Source organism: Heliangelus exortis, chromosome 19 (assembly GCF_036169615.1).
Source record: "Heliangelus exortis chromosome 19, bHelExo1.hap1, whole genome shotgun sequence".
Classification (NCBI taxonomy): Eukaryota; Metazoa; Chordata; class Aves; order Apodiformes; family Trochilidae; genus Heliangelus; species Heliangelus exortis.
Window position 1 is genome coordinate 10,839,608 of NC_092440.1, and position 19,697 is coordinate 10,859,304.

At 45.7% G+C, this 19,697-nt stretch overlaps 2 protein-coding genes across 5 annotated transcripts; one reads left to right on the forward strand and one right to left on the reverse strand.

The window, feature by feature from the left end:
- The first annotated feature begins 1,315 nt into the window (after nt 1-1,315).
- CDK2AP1 (cyclin dependent kinase 2 associated protein 1) lies at nt 1,316-15,691 on the forward strand. 4 transcript variants are annotated; one of them, XM_071762741.1, is made up of 5 exons: nt 1,590-1,731; nt 2,975-3,158; nt 10,993-11,099; nt 11,930-12,056; nt 14,839-15,691. In XM_071762741.1, the coding sequence occupies exons 2-5, from the start codon at nt 3,029-3,031 to the stop codon at nt 14,904-14,906; spliced, it is 432 nt and encodes a 143-aa protein (XP_071618842.1). In that variant the 5' UTR covers nt 1,590-1,731; nt 2,975-3,028; the 3' UTR covers nt 14,907-15,691. The 4 variants fall into 4 exon arrangements, with proteins under 4 accessions (XP_071618841.1, XP_071618842.1, XP_071618844.1 ...); XM_071762740.1 differs by lacking the exon at nt 2,975-3,158 and having other exon boundaries at nt 1,316-1,731; XM_071762743.1 differs by lacking the exons at nt 1,590-1,731; nt 2,975-3,158 and adding an exon at nt 3,207-3,450.
- MTRFR (mitochondrial translation release factor in rescue) lies at nt 15,616-19,540 on the reverse strand. Its single transcript, XM_071762739.1, has 5 exons — nt 19,529-19,540; nt 18,581-18,600; nt 17,785-18,086; nt 16,971-17,172; nt 15,616-15,990 (listed from the first exon to the last, which is right to left on the reverse strand). Exons 3-5 carry the CDS (start codon nt 18,049-18,051, stop codon nt 15,944-15,946), a joined length of 516 nt encoding a protein of 171 aa, XP_071618840.1. The 5' UTR covers nt 18,052-18,086; nt 18,581-18,600; nt 19,529-19,540; the 3' UTR covers nt 15,616-15,943.
- Between the last annotated feature and the right edge of the window lie 157 nt (nt 19,541-19,697).

Below are 19,697 nucleotides of genomic sequence, written 5' to 3' on the forward strand. Positions count from 1 at the left end.
GTTTCACCAGGGTGAAACTATTGCAGTGGATTCTGTAATTCTCTGCCTGGGGCTCTGGGGTGTCCTCTCTAACTGACTGGAGTGTGGATCAGTTGTTGTAAGGATTATCTGTGCCACTCTGGGCTTCTCCATGACATCTGGAGTCATGCACTTGGGCTGGAGATAAAATACAAGATCATGTATTTCACCTGGTACCAGTTGTAATTTTTAGATGTTCCTTTCCTGCAGTGGGGCACAAGGGGCTCAAAGGTTGGCTTGGTTTTCGTGTTCTGCCTCAATTTTCCTTGATGTGGAGGAAATAATCTCACTGCTGCATGACTGTTTCCATGTTTCTGCAATAGAGATGCTGCCTCCCTGCACAGTGAGAGAGGGACTATGGGCCAAAACCAGTGCCATTTAAAAGGAATTTCCCCCTAAATTCCAAGCAGCAGGAGCATGTTCTATGAGTTTGCTGTTATCAGCATTAAGAGCAGTGTAGAGCCTCGGACAGACATTAATTGGCATGTGCAATAAAAGTACCAACTACCTCTCCCATCTCATGGTGGCTTCTGGTACAACATTTGTGTGGGGCTCTGCCTGATCTCTGTACTAAATGAGAGGTTGTGCAGGTCCCAAGCAGTTATATTACTATAAAAATGGAGTAATTTAACGATTCTAGTGATGTATTTGAGGTTAACCGATACAAGGAACAAACCTGAGTACCTTGCAGTGAAAAGGATGAATTCTGAAGTGACAGACACAGGCTGGTAAAGCTTTGTAATTTAACCTGCAAATTTAGATTATTTAATTTTTCTGGGGGGAGGGAAGGTTTACTGTGGCTTGCAAGCAGAAAACGAGTCAGTTATCAATGAGATTTGTATTTATTTTTTAATCCCTCAGAAGCTTCAATCTACATTAACCTTCAAGCGGAGAGAAATAGTGGATTGGAATAAAAAAGAAAAAAAAGAAGGCAAGAAGGCAAGGTAGATTTTTCTTCGGCAGCATCTGGGAAAAAAAAAATCTTTTATTCTAAAATTATCAACAGGTATTTTCCTTTGAAATTAGCGGGGGGAGAGGGGTAATAAATGAAGCGGTGATGGCCTGGTCTGAGGTGAGGTGGGAGGCGGGAAGGCGGCGGCCGTTGGGCCACCCTGAGGGACGCCTCAGCCTTTCTGCTCTGACAGGGGCGCTCGGCCGCGGCCCCCCCGCCGCACGGCGCGGGCAGAGGCGGTTGAAACGCAAAGTTGTGCCAAAACTTTCCGAAGTTAATTAAAACAGCTCCCCCCCCCTCCTCGTCTCCCCCCTCCTCTTCTCGTCGTCGCCGGGCTCCCTGCCCGCCCTCCCCTCCCCGCCCGGCTCCTCTCACGGCGGCGTCCCTGAGGGGAGCTCCATTGTCTGTGAGGGGATGGCCGCGGCACCCCCCGCCGCCGCGCCCCCTCCGCGCCCCCTCCGCGCCGAGGTGCGCGGGGCGCCGGGCCGCCGCAGCGGGTGGCTGCTTCGTCTCCCCCAAAGTTTTTGGATCCGCGTCTCCTCATGATGTATGGATGATATATTGCATTGTGGGTGTCAATATAACTGACGGCCATATTTGCCGGTGCTGCTACTGCTGTAAACAACCCAAAGTGTCTGGGAGACACGGAGACGCTTCACTGAATTTCAGGACGCTTCTCCTCCTCCCGCTGGCCATGTCTCTGGGAATGTCTTACAAGCCCAACTTGAACGCCCACATCCCCGGGACTCCCCTCAACCCGGGTAAGTCCGCGGCGGCAACTGGGTGGCAAGTTTGGGAGGCGTGCGGCGGGGCGCTGCGGCACCGCACCGGCACCTGGGGAGAGGGGGGAGAAGCCCCGGACTCGAGTTTTTGCCCAGTCCCGGTATGGCGGGGCAAGGGCTCCGCGCCGGCTCCGCGCCGCCATTACCAGCGCCCGCCCGCCGGCCGCCGCCGTTTGCCCGCACCACGCCGCCCCTCCGCGGGGGAGCCGCGCCCGCCGGGCCGACCTCGCACCGCCGCCGCTCGGGGGCTCCGGCCGCCGGCTTTCCTCCATGCTCGGCTCCCCGGGGCTGCTGATTGATCTGGATCAGGAATATTCCGCCGGCGCCTCAGCGAGGACCGCTGCTGGCGGGACGCCGCAAGTGCCGCTCGCCCCGCTCCTCGCCTCACACGCGCGGCCGCTCCGCCGCTCTCCTCAGGCGCAGGGGCCGCCCCGGGCCGCTCTCCTCAGGCGCAGGGGCCGCCCGCGACCCCCCGGGACCCCGACCCCGCAGCCTCCGCCGCCGGAGGGGCCGCCAGCGCCTCAGGGGGGAGTCCTCGGTCCCCGCTCCCCAGTCCGAGTCTCCCGGCTCCGCGGAGCAGCCCGGGCGGACAAACCGTCTCAGCTCGCTGGAGGATTTTTGGAAGGGAGGGCAGCAGTTGCTCGCTATTTTTTACAGAGCTCTTTTTAAAAATTTGCCTTCTTCCTTGTATCTGTACAGGAGTCTGTCCAACTTTCCCCTCTAAAAAGTTTCCTTAATGGCATTAACTTTATTTTATTTTTTTTTTTAACACACTGCATTCCTCTCTTACTTTTTTTTTTTTTCCCCCCCCTTTCCTCCCTAATTTCCAAAGGTAACAAGGAGTGGGTGTTTTTTCTTGTGCTGAGGTGTTGGCTGTAAAAGTCTCCGGTGCGGGGAGTGTGTAAATCGGTGCAGTCTGAACAAAGCCGCAGCAGCAATTGCTTGGCTCCGGGATATTCGGAGGGGATCTCGGTAATGTGTGCGCCTCTGCCAGTACGGAACAGAACCAAAATGGAGAAGAAGTTGGTTCTGACTTAAAAAAATCATATTCCCGTTTCCCTTCCCTGCAGCCCCAGCCTGCGGGGTTGGCATCAGACCATCCGCAGCCAGAAATTAGGCTGTTTTTAAATTTTTTAAAAATTATTTATTTATTTTCGAGAAGGGAAAGTTTCGCAGTTGGTTTTAGGAGGGAGGGAAATCAGCCTGGGTGATTTTTTCACAGCGCCGTTCGTGTTTGTAATCCTGGGAGATTGATGCACGAAAAGGGAACAACAAGATGCACCTCAGTTCTAGCTACCAGGAGAGCGGCAGCAATCTTATTTTACTGCAAGGAATCGTCACCGGCGGGTGGATGGACCCGGGTCCCTGTGCCTCAGAGACTTTGATCCTGCGTGGAGCTGAGCTCGGTGGGGCTGTGAGCGTGGAAAGGCTCGGGGTGCCTGGGTTGTGCGTGGGGAGCACGGTGGGGCCTGAGCGCTGCTCTGCCAGAGGGGTTGGGAAGCAGGGGATGTGCTGTTGGGTTGGTTTTTGTTTTTTTTTTTGACAAAAAGCAGAAGTGTCACCGGAGGAGAGGGAAAAAAAAAAAAAAGAAAAAGAAGCAAAACAAAGCCGAGCAAGGGAAACCGTTCTCCTGTCGGCTCCCACGAGAACCTGTGCCTTGCTCTCCGGAACAGCCGTAAAATTGCAGGGAAAACAAAGGTGGTATTTTGCGATGGTGGGTGAGGGGTGGGATTAGGTCATGCTATGGGGGGGGATCTGAGTCTGTCTGCGGGGCGAGGGAGGGCTGCGAAATCCCGGGTCAGACGTGCCGCTCCCTATGCGAGCTGAGTGGTGAAGTTTCTGTCTCCGATCCTCTTGCTGCCGTCTCTCTGTGCTTTTTAACGCTCTGCCTGCGATCAGGGTTTTTAGATTCTTACATGCAGTTTTATCTCTCCCCCCACCCCCCCTTCCCTCCCTCCTCGCCGCTTCTTTTTTCTCCTTTTTTTCCCCCTCGTAATGGCAAGTTCGCAGCAGTTTGCTGTCATGCTGGAACTATTCCTGTCTAAGTTGTCCTCTCTTCTGAGTTCGGATCATCCTCAAACACCCCCAGAATCTTTTCAATGAAAGAACGTCCTCCTCTGAATCCAAAATGGGCTCTCTCTTCCCTCTCTGTCTTCTGCCATTATCCTCACGCACCAGCTCTTCCTCCAGCTAGTGGTATTGCCAGCACCGTGGCCTAAGGCCAAGGGAGTTAGACAAAGCAGTCCTTGCAGTTGCACATATCGCGTTCAGAGTGATATGACTGCAAATGGCCCCCTCCTTTCTGGAGCTTAATTCTGAGTTGAAGGAGATTTCTTCCCTGTTGTGCTTAAATTAAGCGCTCCCCGGCCAGGAGGAGAAATCCGAGGTTTGCTTCCAAACCTGGGGTGAAGGACCCCCCTCCTGCCCCGTCCTGCAGAGGAGAGGAAAACAGGAAATCTGTCCCTTTTGGCCTGAAATCAGCCCTGCAGAAGCCTCTCTGTATGAATGCTGAATATTTTGGTCTTGGCCAACGGAGGGCTCTGGGCAGCTGTGGATCTCGCAGGGATTTTCCTCTGGGAGGTAATGCTGCTTTCCTGCAGTGCAGGGCTTCTGGTGCAGGAGTATTTGGAAAGGCAGCGTCGGCTCAGCTCCTGGAGCTGTGTCCTTGCTGCAGAGCTAAAACTCCTTTCAAGTTCAGGCTGAGAGTGGCCGCTCTCAGGTTTAGCTGTGCTCAGTAAGTGGATCAGTGAGATGAAGCAGTTGTGGTTGGTGGGTGACTCGCGTGTTGGGGGCTCAAAAACTTGGGCTGAAGTCCTGAGGGAGGGGAGATGCTTGCCAGGGGAGGAAATATGGGGAGGAAGCCTCCTTGGCTTGGGTTCTTGGCAGATTTGGGGACGGCTGCGGGTGGGGAAAATGCAGCTCGGCAAGTGACTCAGGATGCTGGAAGCATCGGGGTGCTGACTCCTCTGCCTTACACCAGGGAAGAAGAATGTGTTGTCACAGCAGAATTCAGTGCCCGTTCTTCCCCCATTGCCCAGGTCAGTGGTGACACTTGGCCCAGGGTGTCTGCAACCAGACTTGAAGGGTTTGAATAAATTACCAGTCACCTTTCTGGAGGACTTGTGCTCTGGGGATTGGGCCCCTGTGTGTAGCACCCCAGACTGTCAATTCCCAACTCCCTGTGCTTGGGGAGCCCTATTTAATCTCCTGCACAAGCACCTTCTCTGCCTGGGTGCTAAAAAAACACTGTGTGAGGGACCTGCTGTGCTCTGGCTCTACCTTCCCAGCTTCACCTGACCCTGCAGTGTCCCAGGGGAACATACCTTCCACTTTCTAACAAACATGTTTTGATTTGTTTGTATTCTCTTGCTTATCATAATGTTACCTTCTTGTCTGTCTCCTGTTTCGTGGTTTAAATCTCTGTAAGAGGGGCAGCTGCTGAGCTGAGGTGAAGTAGAGCATCACCATTGCCTTCAGTGGAACCAGAGGGATTTACACCATCTGTGACCTGTCTGTAGTTTCCCTGTGTTTCCCTGTGTTTTCTGGCTTTGTGGATATTCACCAGCATTCCTGTTTTGTTCAGAGGTGCACAGGTCAGAGAAAGGTAGATTTAAGATACAGAAGCTAGCAGAAACAGCTTGGAATTTTCCTTTGGTTTTATTCTAATTCTTGCAGAAATGTCAGGTTTAAGACAAAACCTTGTTCCTGTGACAAAGGTTAAAAACTTTTGTATGTAGTATCTGGAAAAAACTAAATTCCAGCACAATGCCAGGGGAAGGAGCTGCATTTTGGCTTTGTCTACCTGAGTGGTTAGCTTCAGAGCAACGGTATGGTTTTCAGAGTCAGCAAATTTCCTGATTGTCCCCACCCATCACACGCTGGTTGAGTTGCAGAGTGGTTTTGGTTCATGCTAACTTGATTCCTTTTGGATAAAATCAAACTAGAAGCTCTGCTCCAGTTGTGCAACACTGATGCTCCATCCTCCCCCCCCCTTTTTTTTTTTTTGGGGAAACACGAGGATCCAAAACAAAGATGGGACAGCTTTGAAGCATGTCCACCATAATGACATTTAACCTGGAGGACCAGACTGAAATCTAATCTTAAGTCATACCCTCTCACCCCAACTATGTGTGTGTACATGCACCAAATGCTTTCATCTTTTGATCCTTTCCTTGTTGTGCCCAGTAACTTGCTAGTGTAGAAATACCCTGTCTCTGAAGTTAGAAAAGAATGGTGGGGAGTCCAAATGACTTTCTTCTGGTTTTCTAATTTAAAAAAAAGAAAAAAAAAAGGGTGCTAGAAAGAGAAGACACAAACCATGAGCGTTATCCACATGGAAAGATGAAATAAAATGAGAGTACTAGAGGAAAGGCCAGGGGGGGACAGATCAAAAGAACAAGGCCTCTGGCTGTTATGATGAAGAATGTCCCAGTTCTTGAGAACATATTTATGTGTGTGCGTGCTGGATTTTTTTAAAAGGAAATAGTTTTATTCAAAGAAAGGTCTGTTTCTACCACATGGCCTGTTTAAGCGGGAAATGGTGAGTGAAAATACAACTTTCACAGCCAGTGCTATGAGGAATGTTCTGTGCAAATGAGAACAGGGGCCATTATTTTAAATTAAAAGAATTATTGGAAGGTTGGGGGTTGTCTGTTTTCACTCTGGGTTGGCAATGCTTGTGGAGTTCAGTGTGTGGCTTGGCTGTGCAGTGGATCTGCTTGTGTAGGCATGCATGTGGTGTACCATGGATGGCAAGGAGTTCTTATACCAAAGTGCACAGGGGGCTAAGAAATCAAATATTCTTGTAGTCAGCCAAAACACTCGAGCTGTGATTCAGGCTGTGTTCAGATACTTGCTGCAGGAATTGCTGTGCTGTTGAAGATTCTACTTCTCCCCTCGTGCTTGAAGGTGCCTCACAATGTATGTTGGCAGGAACATTTCTCATGTGTTTTCTTGCAAAGTTGTCCCATTTAGGACAGAAGAATTTATATCCTCTCAGTTAAAATACTCCAGCATCACTGTCTCATGATACATACTGCCAAGAATCAAACTGCCATCATCTGAGGCAGATGAGGAATGTCCTCCAGGTGTGTGGCAGAGGCAGTAACCTCTGTATAAAGGCTCTGTATGAAGAGGTGATGACTGCCAGCCATCTAAAATGGCAACAATCTTTGTTTTGCTAGCAACCTGGGCTTGAAGAGACTGTGAAATAGAGGTAGAAGCAGTGAGATTCTGACAGACCATAGTGTATACCTTGGATAAATTCCAGACTATGTGTATCTCTCCTTCTATGCTGCCACGTTCATTTGTAGAAAGAGTTTGGAAAATGGCTGGAGTTTACCTGTGCAGTTTTATAGGACAAGGTAGTAGACAAACACCCCAGTGGGGTTGGCTCTTGGCTTGTCTGGGTCAGTTCTACATGAGTAACTCAGTGAGTTGAGTAACTTCTTGATTTTACTTTGCAAGCAGCAGCAATGGAATTAAGAATTAAAAGTTAGATCAGCAAATTGGTATCATTGCTCAGGCTTGGAGACAGTGGCAAAGGAGCTGAAGGGATCCCTACAAACCTATCAGAAATTAGTGGGGAAGATTTCTGGTCAGTGAGAGTTCAGGCAAAGATTGTTTCGAGATCTTTTGTCTGCCAGAGTGTTAATTTGGGCACAGAGAGACTGCTGGAAGAAGAGATTTTGACACAAAAGTCTCATTTCTATTTGCTGTATCATTAGACATCCCCCTACCCAATAATAAAGATTAATATTGATTAACAAGAAAATCACTATTTTTGTGGGGAAAAAATGCTTCTGGCAGTCTTCTGTTTGAATACAGAAATAAAAGACATTGTTGGCACAATAATAAATGGGTATTTAAAAGGTTTTGTGTACATTTAATTAGGAAAGTGGAGGGAGGAAAGTGTGTACATTAATTTAGGTTTTAAGCAGCAAGCGCTGAGACGATTTGGGATGTGATTCAGGGTGTCACTTAAATTCGATACCAAGCAGACTCCCTTCTCAGTTCTGTCAATTCTGAACTGTCTTGTCTCCATTGTCATTTTAACCTGAATGAGCAAACCTCAATTTAGATCCCCCCCTCCTCCTTTTTTTCTCTCTAGTGAATACCTAATCATCACACTGATTTTTGACTGGGTATCGACTGTGAGACTTGGTGGCCTAATTTTTCTTGCTAAGTATAATAGCAATAGCTGGTGCTTTGTTGTTTTTTTTTTTTACTTTTTGCTTTTTTTTTTAAAATTTTTAATCTGAGATGTACAGGATGCTCAGACATGCAGATGTATTTTGGGTTAATTGAGTGACAGTCATCCAAGACCCAGGGCTTCTCCTTGAGGTTTTCACACAAAGTGAGAGATCAGAAAGCTCCAGGACCGCTGCCCTGTGAGATACTAATTCCCCCTCAATAATTTCATTTCCATGATTGCCTCATCTTAAAATTGAGCTGAAATCAAGGGTTTTCCATTTTCTTTTTCCCCCCAGTCTGGTCGAGTTGGACTGGCACAACTTCTGAGGTGTGTGGCTGGTACCACGGCCAAGTCAAATCCTTTTCTTTGTTCTCAGGGCCTGCTGCTGCTGATGAAGTGGTCGGCGCATGGCATTATGTCTTATTACATTTTTGATGCAGACTGCAAAGAAACGGGTAAACTCACCATGGTTACCAGGATCTGTCATTTGGCAGGGCACGCTGCACTCAGCGATGGCCTCTAGTGTCTGCAGCACTGCTCTGCACACGTGGGCCCAGCAGACAATGCAGCACCCGGGGCTGCTCCCCACACCTCCCTGCTCAGCACCCCAAAAACCCAGCTCCACCAGCAAGTTCTTACTGGGAGTTTGCCTACTGAAAGTTCCTGTTTGTTTTTTTTTTTTTTTTCCTCTCTGAGTTCCAGCTCCCCTGCTGAGCTCAGCTACTGTCCACTGGCGAGGCCACACGTTGCTGGCTCACACAGCTGGGAAACTTTTTTTTGGTTGGCCCCTGGGTTCATGGCTGTGTCTTGGCACATGACATTTCTCCTAGGGTTTCTTCCTTATCCAGGCATATACCCTGCTGTGTTGTTTCAGACAGACCAAACACGTGTCACTCCTTAAATCAACATCATCTGAAACAATCCCTAAATTATCTGTGCTGTGTTATCACGAGCCAGGATGGTGGTGATAAGTTGGGGTTTGTTTTGTATGGGCTGCAGCTGATATTTGCTCAGTGGGCAGGGCAAGATTCTGAGCCTGGACATCAGAGTCCTTGCCTCAATTCTGAACCAGTTTGGAGCTCCCAGGTCTTTTATGTGACTGCTTGCAGCAACAGTTCAGGAACAAGTCCTTGCAGGATGGCTCTTTTGTTTTATTGTACACGAGGAAAAATCGCTTTAGACTTTCACTACTTAATTGGAGGTAATAAACTTTCTTACCTTGCAGCACAAAGGGCTCATTAGTGTTTTTGAAGCTTTTTTTAAGTCCTTGGAGGAAAGATGTGGTTTGCTGTTGGGTCACGTTGATGAAATTCAGTCATCTGGACTTGAAGTACTGGCCGAGTTGTACGTGCAGAAATCTTACAGTTGTGGCTGTATTTTGAGCTGATAATGTGAAGGACTAACTGAGAGAATACCTGGCAACTGTGGTGTTCCTTCCCTGTGGTGCTGCACTCTGTGCTGTTTCATTTTTTGGGGTTTTACCATGCTTTAGCAAAAAGTGACAATAAGCTCCATGTGAAGCCTTAGTGACAGAAATGCAGATGGCAGTGCCAGAACATTTAGAAACTCACTTGAAGAGAAGGCTTGTTTTTTGTTTTTTTTTAATGTGCCCTAGTGACCAGCCCAATGTACTTTTTTTTTTAGGATTTTGCATCCAGTTAACTAGTTAAAATTAAAACACACTCTCTTCTTGTAATGAAGACAGCATTGCAGTGATATTCTGTGAACAGTTCTGAAGTGGAAAGAGATTTCCTAACCAAAGACAAGAGTCACTTCCACTCTGTCCAGCAGTGCTTTTTACAGCATAACTGCCAGCTCTTTCTTTTTGCAGGGGGGAGAAAACATGAATGAAATCACTTGCAAATTTAAAACAAAGCTAGAGATTTACATAGTTCTGAGCCCCAGTGACTTTTATCATCAGTTTAATTTAGATTTAAATGAGGGTTGGTAAATGAGAGCTGTTCCTCATAGGAAAGACAGTTGGGAATTTTCAGCAAAAGAGTTTGGAAGAGAAAAGATTTTTCCAGACAGCAGGCAGTCTGTGTCTGTGCCCACAGGCAAAGGCAGCAGCACCAGTGGGTGCAGGGGCACTTCAGCTGCAAGAGTGAACAAGTGGAAGGCTGCAAATCTCCCCAAGTCCTGACTGTGCAGTTCTTAACCAGCAAGTCCTCTTGTGAAATGGGCAGTGTAATTAAACCCCCTAAGAAAAATCTGAAAATTAGTTCTCAAACCCAAATTCTTACCATTGTGAGGCAAAGGGGAAGAATTATTTTGATAGTTCATTTCTGGAGCAGTTTGTCAATGAGTACATTAGAGTGTTTCTATAATTCCTATCTTTATTCCTTCTATAATTCCTATTCCTATCCAGACCCTGTAGATCTGAATAAATCTTTCACTTTGAAAAAAGTGACCATAACCCAAAGTGTTGTTATTTTTCCTTTGGTTTACTTCTATAGCACAGTTTTACTGGCTGAAAAAGTGTGGTATCACACAAGGAGGAATAATGGTAGCACTTCTGCCTCTGATGCCATACAATGAACAGCAGATTGGATCTACCTCAACTGACTGTTCCTGTGAATAGTTTTGGCATTGGCTGAAAATAGTACTGAGTGTAACTTGTGTTGACCATGTGATGACACTTTGAGTTGCAAAATTACTTTCAGATAACTTGCACTGAAAAAGTAAAAATAGCACAGTACATCAGACTCATCTGTGTGGAATGTATATATGCAAAAATAGGGTTCCTTAATATTTACAGTTTGTCTAGGCAGAGGAACCTGTCATGTTAAGCTCTGTTTCACTTTTAGGCAAATAATTTGCACTGATAATGTTGCAGACTGTGCAATTTTCAAATGTACAGGAAATGTCAGAGAAGCATTAATTTAACCATTCTCTTCCTAGTGTGGCTGGAATGACAGCAGTGGGCTGAGACAAAGATGGGCAGTCACAGCTTTAGGAAAAAAAAAAAAGTGATCTCAAATGTGTCCCAGTGTAACAGACTAATTAATCTTTAGATAATAACAGATTTTGTTTTTTTCTCTTTACAGCTGGGAGTGTTCACTCTCCCTCCACAAGTATGGCAACATCTGCTCAGTACAGGCAGCTTATAAATGACTATGGACCCCCATCTCTAGGCTATACACAAGGGATGCAGGTACAGCTCTGCTGCTTGTTTTTCTTTAATCAGATCACTGACCCCAGGTCTGCATAGTAGCATGGATTGTGGCCTGTAATCTGAGGTGCTGCTCCCTCCCACCAAGATCTGAAATCAAACCCAAATGGCAGCCTGATTCATCACACATGTCTTGGGATCAAATTAGACTAAGCAGAGTGCTGAGTGAGATTGGTTACTAATTAACTGTTAGTCCCATCTCTTCTGAGTCACAGTGAGACATCTCTTATGTTCTGGTAGTAGGGGCTCCAACATATTGTAAAATTATTTGTTAAAAAAAGGAATATTCCTTTTAGTGGTTTTCTGTGGCAGATTTATTCTTGAGGACTTAGTCTCATGAAGTGTGTGTCCTATGGGTGACTGCAGGAATCCAGTGGTAAAGTTTCTGTAAAATGTATTTTATTTAACAGGATTTCCCTTACCACATGGGCAGTTTTATCTGCTTCTCACTCTCCCTGCCTACATAACTTCCACAAAATTCACCCCTAAACATTGATAAAGGCAGAAAGAGAGTTAAAGAAGTTTTCAGTTTGCTGTCCTTGCAGGACAGTTTTAACTTCTGTTTCATCTAAGGTCCCAGTCTTGCAGCTGCATCTTCCCAGTTAATCATGATTTCTGAAGGGCACTCAGCATTGTGTCCAGCTGTAGCAGCAACTGCAAAAAGAAAATAATGTTTATATAATAAACCTGACATTTTATTTTGGTATAAAGTGGCTTCCAGGGCCGTTTCTGGTCCTCTGTGAATTTCTGTTTGTTCTGTTTGTTTTGTTGTTAGCAGCATTTAATTGAGATTCATCTACTTTGAACTACAGGGTACCAGCAGCAGTCAAGTACCACAAAGCAAATATGCAGAGCTTCTTGCTATTATAGAAGAACTAGGAAAAGAGATCAGACCCACATACGCTGGGAGTAAAAGTGCCATGGAGAGGCTAAAAAGAGGTAACATTTAAATTTTTTCTTAAAAAATAAATGATATTGTCAGATGCACCTTGTGGACTGACTGCTTGAATGCAGCTTAGTGACAGCTGTTCCCTCTGGCAGGGGATGGCTGTCTCTAGCTCTTTGTAGGTGTATTAACAAACAACTGAAACCTTGGGATCCTCTGTTTATCCTGTATTTGATAGATAAACCAGTGACCAAATGTCTTTTCATGTGCACAAAGGGAGCTTCAGTTAATAATTCAAAGCTTATTTTAGAACCCTTAAGGTGTCCAGTGGAGATGTTCCTAGGTTCCTGGTGACTTCCTTGCCCCTTCAGTTCCCTTTTCTCCCCGGTCTCTAAAAGACACAGCCAGGGACTGTTCACTTGTCATACACATCACCCATCTACTTGTCCATGAGTCTTTCCTGCCATGCATTTTGCTTCAAGAAATCATACCTTGTGGTAACTCACGCTGAGGCTGGTGGACAGAAGAGCTGCAAAATCAAAGGTTTGTCAGGAAAAGCTGTGAAGACTGCAGTGCCAAACATACCTGTTCTTCCTCTCTGTGAACCATTGGTCTGTGTAGGCTCCGTTGCATCTTGTCCAGTGGATGTCATCAAGATTCTGCTGGTGAGGGACATGGGAGCTTTTAGGCCTGGCTGATAAGGTCTCCCCAGCTTTGCTTTGTCAGCTGAAAGAGGTAATGAATGCCCTTTCCTTGCAGTGTAAAAGAAACCCCTGCATGCCCCACTGCTGACATCAGCCTGACATTGTCCTCTGCAGGGGACGTGCAAGGGATATTTCTGAAGGAGCAGTGGGACATTCCAGTGCTCCAGCTCCTGAAATGACCCTGAAAGGCCATTGACAAGAGTTGTGCAGAAGTCCTGTGCCAGGATAATCTGGTTCCTTCTTTTTCCTCCCTTTCCTTGGTCCTTGTGCTGAGTTTGGCTCGTGCTTCAACCCTGATCAGGGATGTTATTGTAACAGACTAACTTCACCACCTTGCAAATCCCCCCTTACATTTACCCAGGTCTACAAAGCTTTATTTAAGGCTCAACCATTATGGGAGAGTAATATATCTGCCATGACATGCAATAAAATGAGTAGTAGCTGTTCTGGGAAAGGATGCAATAAAGTCTGCTGATGAGTGGGAAGTGGAATCTGGCCCGGCTAAAATCAATGTTGCTGGAGTCTCTCTTTATTGCATTGCCTGAGTCAGTATTAATAGATCATGAATGGCAATAGGGTAATGGAGACAACTTGAGAGGGAGCAGATGGATGCAGATGCTTTCAGGAGTTCAGTTGGGAGAGGAAAAGTTTTGGTGCAGTGAGTATTGGGACTGTTGGCTAAGCTAGGCTTAAGATCCAGTCCTGCCACTGTAACTTGCCAGTGTTGCAAAGAATCCCAGATAATAAATACTTTTTTGCTGCCATCTTTTGGTCACAAACGTGCCTCTCATTCCCTTTTGGCTGAAGGAGCATGTGCAGGTGTGAGAGCAGAAGTGAGTGAGGTCTCCATGTGACTGCAGCCTCCAAGGCCACAAGGAGGTTATTCCTGAATCAAGTCCCTGTCCCCAGCCCCACCTGCTCCTAAACACAGAGGCTACTGACATCTAAAATTGGCCAAATTCCCAGTGTTCTACATAATTCAAGACAGTTCTGCTGCATAAACTGGGCATCCTGCCACTGGATCCAGGTCTGATGCCCCCCTTGGAGTAGGTATTTCTGCTTCCCAGGGCTGAGGGATGCAGCTTGACTTCCCTGTGTCAGTTTAACCCTTTGCAGAACCTTGCACTCACTGAGTACTCTCTGGATATAAAGTCTGTTGCTGTGACTGGGGCCAGCAGCCTTCTAGAAACAGAATCTATTATCTCTAAATAGAGATTAAACCTCATCTATTGCCTTATTGTCCTTCCTCCACCTTGCTAAGGAGCATGATTGAGTAGAGAAATTGCCTTCTATCTTGTCCTGTCAGTAAAATATAACCTCATTTGTTGTAGAAAAACCTGTCTGTCTCTCGTTTTAAACTGTATCTCGAGCTCTGTTCTTTGAGCAGCAGTGCAGGCATGAATCTAGATTTAGCTCCAGGATTAACAATCAAGGTCCAGATTGCTGGAACTCGAGGCAACAGGACTTGTAGTGGAAAATTCCACATGATGTTTATCAAATGAGAGTAGATGTGGCAGCATGTGAAGTGGTGATGATTTACACTGGGAGCTGAGCCAGTGTGAGGAGGAAACTTTTTGCACACATCATAAAAAATTTCTTACCCTTATAAGAGACACACCTTGTGCTTAAGCAGTATCACAGAGGCTTAGATTGTGATCCATCCTCCCAGAGAATTATCCCAAGGTATTAAAGACTTTCAGAGCTTGATGAAATGATTTCCCAAATAACTTTGGTGGGTTTTTTTTTTTCCACTCCACAAAAATAACTGGCAAAATAACTCCGCAAAATAACTCACAGGTAGGTAAGATGATTTTTTTCCCTTTGTAGTTGTCTCTTATTTTAAATAGGCCTGTGCTGCACATAAAAATACACCTGTCACTGGAGACCTAGAAATCTCTCTGTGCTTTGATTCCTGGTCTAGTCCCTTTTCAATGGATAATGCCAGCTTGGGAGAGCAGACTTGTTCAGCAGCAGTGTTTGATGTTTGGGAAGCGAGGGGTCTCTCCCCTTTCTGAGGGGTGCTCTGGTAGCCTTGGCAACTTAGGACAGAAATACTTGAACCTTTTTCTGAACTGTCATTGCAAGTGTGACCTGAATGAGCTGAATTAAAATATATCCAACTCTTTTGCAGGCATTATTCATGCTAGAGGATTAGTCCGGGAATGCCTGGCTGAGACGGAGCGAAACGCAAGATCCTAGCCCAGTAATTCAGCTGCAACATTTTCCATCCTTTCACTGAAGAAAAAAAGTAACAGTTACTCCTTTTGACTCTTGAAACATTCAGACAAATTTCTTTATTTTGAATGTTTTGCCTTTTGGTTTTGCCCTGACAAAAATGTATAGTTAAGAAAGAGAAAACAAAGGATTTTTCAGCTGAGGGTTTGCATTTTGTAAAGACGTTAAAACTCCCTGAAATGTTTATAAAACATGAAAACTGAACTGCATGCAGAGGAATGCTCCTTCTCTCTTGGGCTATATTTGAGTTTTCTTCTTATCCAGCCACAATTTCGTTCTGTTTTTTTCCTTTCACTATATTCACTTAACCCCAAACTGTCAATCTCTCAGTTTGACATAAGCTCTAAGGAATTTTTTTTTTTTTAAATAAATGCAGAATAGCATGCTGTACCTAGTAGTCTGCTAAGTCACAATTTGTCATACAGCATAGACCCTGCTTAGAAATAACCTTCCCCTCCTCTTATTTTTCCTTTTTCCTTCATTTTGCATAAACATTTGCATGACTGTTAGTGCTTTGAAGTCCATTTAAAGTGCATGAGTTATATGGAAAATAGGGAAACCTATGAAATAATAACAAGGTCCTGGAAAGCTAATTTCTACATTAAGGCTGGAGATTTCAGTTTAAAGTTTGCAAAAAAAAAAAAAAAAAAAAAAAAAAAAAGACAATTCTGGATAAATTACTAAAACTGTTATTTGCATCTTTGTATGTATTTATTACCTGACGTAATAAAGCTTATTTTCATTAACAATTTGTATTAAAACTATGGACAGTCCCTTTAATCAGATTTACACTCCATGAGCAAGAATTCTCAACAGACCAAGATTTAACTGTCATGCAGGAGGCTGAAGATCAGGAACAGACAAGGGAGGGGACCTGCTGGACTTCCCATCCCAGGCACAGTGCAGATGCAGCTGATCTCTGGCTGAAGGCAGTGCTGCTGCTGCTGATTTTCTGCCTTGCTTCCCAAATAGATTCTCTGGTTTAGTTCTTGAAGCTCCCTTCACTGGTCAAGGTCAGAACGTGGTGGCAGGTGGTGAGGCTGCTGCCCTGAAGTTCAAGAGATGTTCTGGTTAAGCAATTAAAAGAATCCTTAACAGGAATTCAGATGGGAAAGGATTCTCCAAAGCAACAGTAACAACAGCAAAGCAGCTGCCTGCATTTGCATCAAATGGGCAGCTCAGAAGGAGTGAGGATACCAAAATGCCCAAGCTTAACTGCAGCACAGCATAAACATAATTAATAACTGTAATTTTACTATTATGCAATCAAATCTAAATCCTAAAGAAGAGGGGATATCTGATCCATATGGAGCTATGAATAGTTGAATTCAGTAAGAGGAAAGCTTCACAGCCTGGATGAACTGGATTCTGTTCCCTCAGGAGGCAGCTCCCAGCACGTGTCATTCTTTAGCTGTACTGACCCAGTTTTACCTGGGAGCTGGAAGAACATGACTGGGCAGCCCTCACTGCAGCACTGCCTTCCTCCCATCCTCATCATCACTCCAGGTGAGATTTGTACAGATTTTGTGTAATTTTCATTCACAATTGGATGGAACCTTGGTTCAGCTGACAGCTGTAACAACTGGTGTTCTGTCAGCAGTCCAGTTACACCACCAGAACCAGCACCTCAGCCTGGTCACTGTTAAAGGGTTTGTGATGGACACTTGCAGCCTTCTAGGGCTGTTCTCCACATGGACTGAACTCCTATGAAAAACCAGGAGGTATCATCCAGGCCAGATGAGATGTTTTGTATTTTTCTGTGTCTCCAGTAGCACTGATGGGAAGTTCACAGTTCCTTTTTACCTTGGATTGTCATCTCCTGAACTGGGCAGAAAAAGTGATTGCTAAGTGTGATTAATGAGATGATGGTGGACAGAAAGGAGGGATACATTCCTGCTTTTATCACTTGGGTTTTACAGCAGGAGCAGGCTGCTGATCAGTGTTTTTGTTTGTTTCAGAAGTGTGTTTATGAGCAATGACAAACGTTTCCCTTACCCTGCCAGGGCAGCTCACAGGTTTATTCTTTACCCAGTTGTTGCATCTCTTTGAAATGCTTCTTCCTTTCTAGGTTTACCCTTGCTCTTCTTTTTCTCTCTTGCTTTTTCTTCTCTGATGCTTTCTTCTCTTTAAAAACCTCACTGTCTTCACCTTTGTAGAAAAGGTCAACTTTTTCCTGCAGGATTTCTCTGGCTATCTTTCGGTTCTGCTCCACTGATCTTGTTTGATGACACTGAAGAAATACAAAAGGACTTTTTTTACTGGAACTTTAATCTGTTTATTCTTTAGCTTTCTCTTTCAGGCTACATATTCCTGCCATTACAGGCAAGAAACACCCCTCTCCCCCCCAGGCCAAGGACTTCCCCCTACCAAAAACTGCTGGGGCTTCTGTATATCTGGGTGATACATTTTGGAGGGGCTGTCTATTAATTATTTGCAATTGTAATTTGTCAGACTGGGTTAATTATTTGCAACTCTAGTCAGACTGGGTTTTGTCCTTTAATTCTGTCAGCAAATGAGATTGGTTCCTTCTTTCCTTGGAAAGCTTCTGAGTTTAACTTCACTGTGTCTTCCCCTAAAGAAGCAAAGATTAATTCCTAACTAGGTAAGAGTAATGCTTAAACCTGCAAAGTGAGAATGAGCAACTTGGTTTATTTTCCTTAAAACCACAAAGCAGTGCTGCACAAAGGCAGAGGATCAGCTGTGACCCAAGTTTGTTATCTACTGATAGCCCAGACTGATTCTTGCTGAGATTCTTTACAGTACATGTTAAGATCCCATCCATCCCATTTTTTAGTGATAATTGACATGGAATTTGTGACTGAAGGGAATAAAGTGGCATTACCTTCACTACAATCCCTGATGGAATATGCTTCAAGACAACACAGTTGTTTGTCTTATTTGTGGCTTGGCCTCCTGGGCCATCACCTCTTACAAATTGTTCTCTTAAATCTGCCTCAGGCAGTTCAAGGAGATTGGAAGAGTTCTTCTTTCCTGCTGCCTGAAGGAAGGGTGCTCTGGACAGAGAAAATTCCCTCTTCCTCAAAATCCAGGGTCTCCATAATGATGTTTGGACGTTCCATAAGAAGTGAAATAAACTTGGAACATTCATACAGAAATGAGGACAGAGATTCTCAGGAATAAAATCTGAAACAGAACCAGGAGAATCCTTGTTTTAGATTATCTGCTTTAGCTGTACGTCCTGAGGGGTGTTTCGATATTCGGATTTATTTTCACAGATACTGAAGGCCATTTACAATTTGAGTGGACTTCTGGTTCTCATTGCAATTAGTAAAATAGTAAGATAATAATAAAAAATAATAAAAATTATATAAAATAGTACTATTCTGTAAATAATAATAAATAAAAATTAGTAAAATAGTACTCCTACCAACACTTGGAAAATACTAAAGATAGAGAAAAAAAAAAAAAAGGAGATGGAAGAGAGGATATTTCTGACTGGGAAGCCACTTAACTCATGCCCAGGTTGTGTCTTCTGACACAGCTTGTGTGCTGACAAATGCTTGAGCTACATCAAGGGAGAGGTGAGGGGGCAGGAATTCTCCTCCAGGGTTGTCTCAAACACTGATAAATTATTGAGAGAAACAAGGAGCAAATTTATCTCATGTAACTGGCCTAACATCTTGGCTTCTGATGAAGACTGCAAAGAGCAGGTGGAAGGAAAGCGAAACAATTTAAAAAAAGAACAAGACCAATGCAGAACATTTGAGTTCCAAGAAACGTGACGTTAAATGTTCCATCCCAGACTAATTTCAGGGAAGCTTCGTCGGCAAGATGTCCACTTGGTGGCACCAGAAGGTAACGTTTTGTTACAAAAAATGGTAGGAACCGCCTGGTTGCGAACTGAGCCTGTACTCAGCAGCAGCTTTAACACGGGCACTGCCTTTAAGTCGCCTGTTTGGAAACCAAGCCTGACAGCTCTCCAGGCTGCCTGCTCCGAACAGGTAAAGGTAAAAACCCATGGTCAGTGTCTGCCTGTTTCTCCTACTTGACACTGTAGCTAGAAAAAGAGTAAAGCAAGGAGACAGCACAGAGCTGAGGGGTCACTTAGCACAGAAAGGCTCCAAGAAACAGCTGCCTGACCACCCAGACATAAAGATTTAATTCTAAAAAAAAAAAAGAGCTTACGAGATTTTTTTTTCAGCGCTGTGTCAATAAAAACACGAATCTCCCATTTTTTTCAACTTAGCCAGACTCAGCCTCGCTGGACGGACAAAGCCCGGTGGGCCACACACCCCCAAGGCGCTCCAGGGTTTATCTGCACCGTTATCAAACTCTTTTCAAGCAACTTTTCCAGTGAAAACCTCTCACAAACAACGGCCTGGGTTGTGCCGCGCACCCAGGGCGCACAGCGAGCTCTCCGCAGAGGCTCCACCGGAGAGAGCAGGGCCTGGCTGCCACCCGCCGAGAACAAACAAGGTCCTTAAGCCACCCCCCGACCGCTCGCTTCCCCTCCGGGCCTCAGAGTGGAACCGAACCTCGGGGGAGCCCAATCGGTACCCGTGGTGCTCGGGCAGGACCTGGGGGGGATCCCGGGGCCGCTCCCCCCGCCCGCCGCCCCCTCTTACCTCAGGCGGGGCTCTGCGCATGCGCTGGAAGGGGTGGGCGTGGCCACGGGGACTGATTGGCACCTCCGAAGCCAATCGCTGAGCGAGGGCCTTCCAGCCTCCGCCAATCAGGGCGCGGGGAACCGCGCGGCGCGTATCCCCAGCAGCCAATCGGCGGGCGGCGGCGCGC

Coding starts and splice junctions, on each gene's coding strand:
- CDK2AP1 (XM_071762740.1), top strand. CDS start 1,524: ATGATATATTGCATTGTGGGTGTCAATATAACTGACGGCCATATTTGC. Junction 11,100..11,929: donor GCTATACACAAGGGATGCAG/GTACAGCTCTGC, acceptor TTTGAACTACAG/GGTACCAGCAGCAGTCAAGT. Junction 12,057..14,838: donor CATGGAGAGGCTAAAAAGAG/GTAACATTTAAA, acceptor ACTCTTTTGCAG/GCATTATTCATGCTAGAGGA.
- MTRFR (XM_071762739.1), bottom strand. CDS start 18,051: ATGAATGTTCCAAGTTTATTTCACTTCTTATGGAACGTCCAAACATCA. Junction 17,173..17,784: donor CATCAGGGATTGTAGTGAAG/GTAATGCCACTT, acceptor GTATTTCTTCAG/TGTCATCAAACAAGATCAGT. Junction 15,991..16,970: donor CAAAGAGATGCAACAACTGG/GTAAAGAATAAA, acceptor CTTGAACTTCAG/GGCAGCAGCCTCACCACCTG.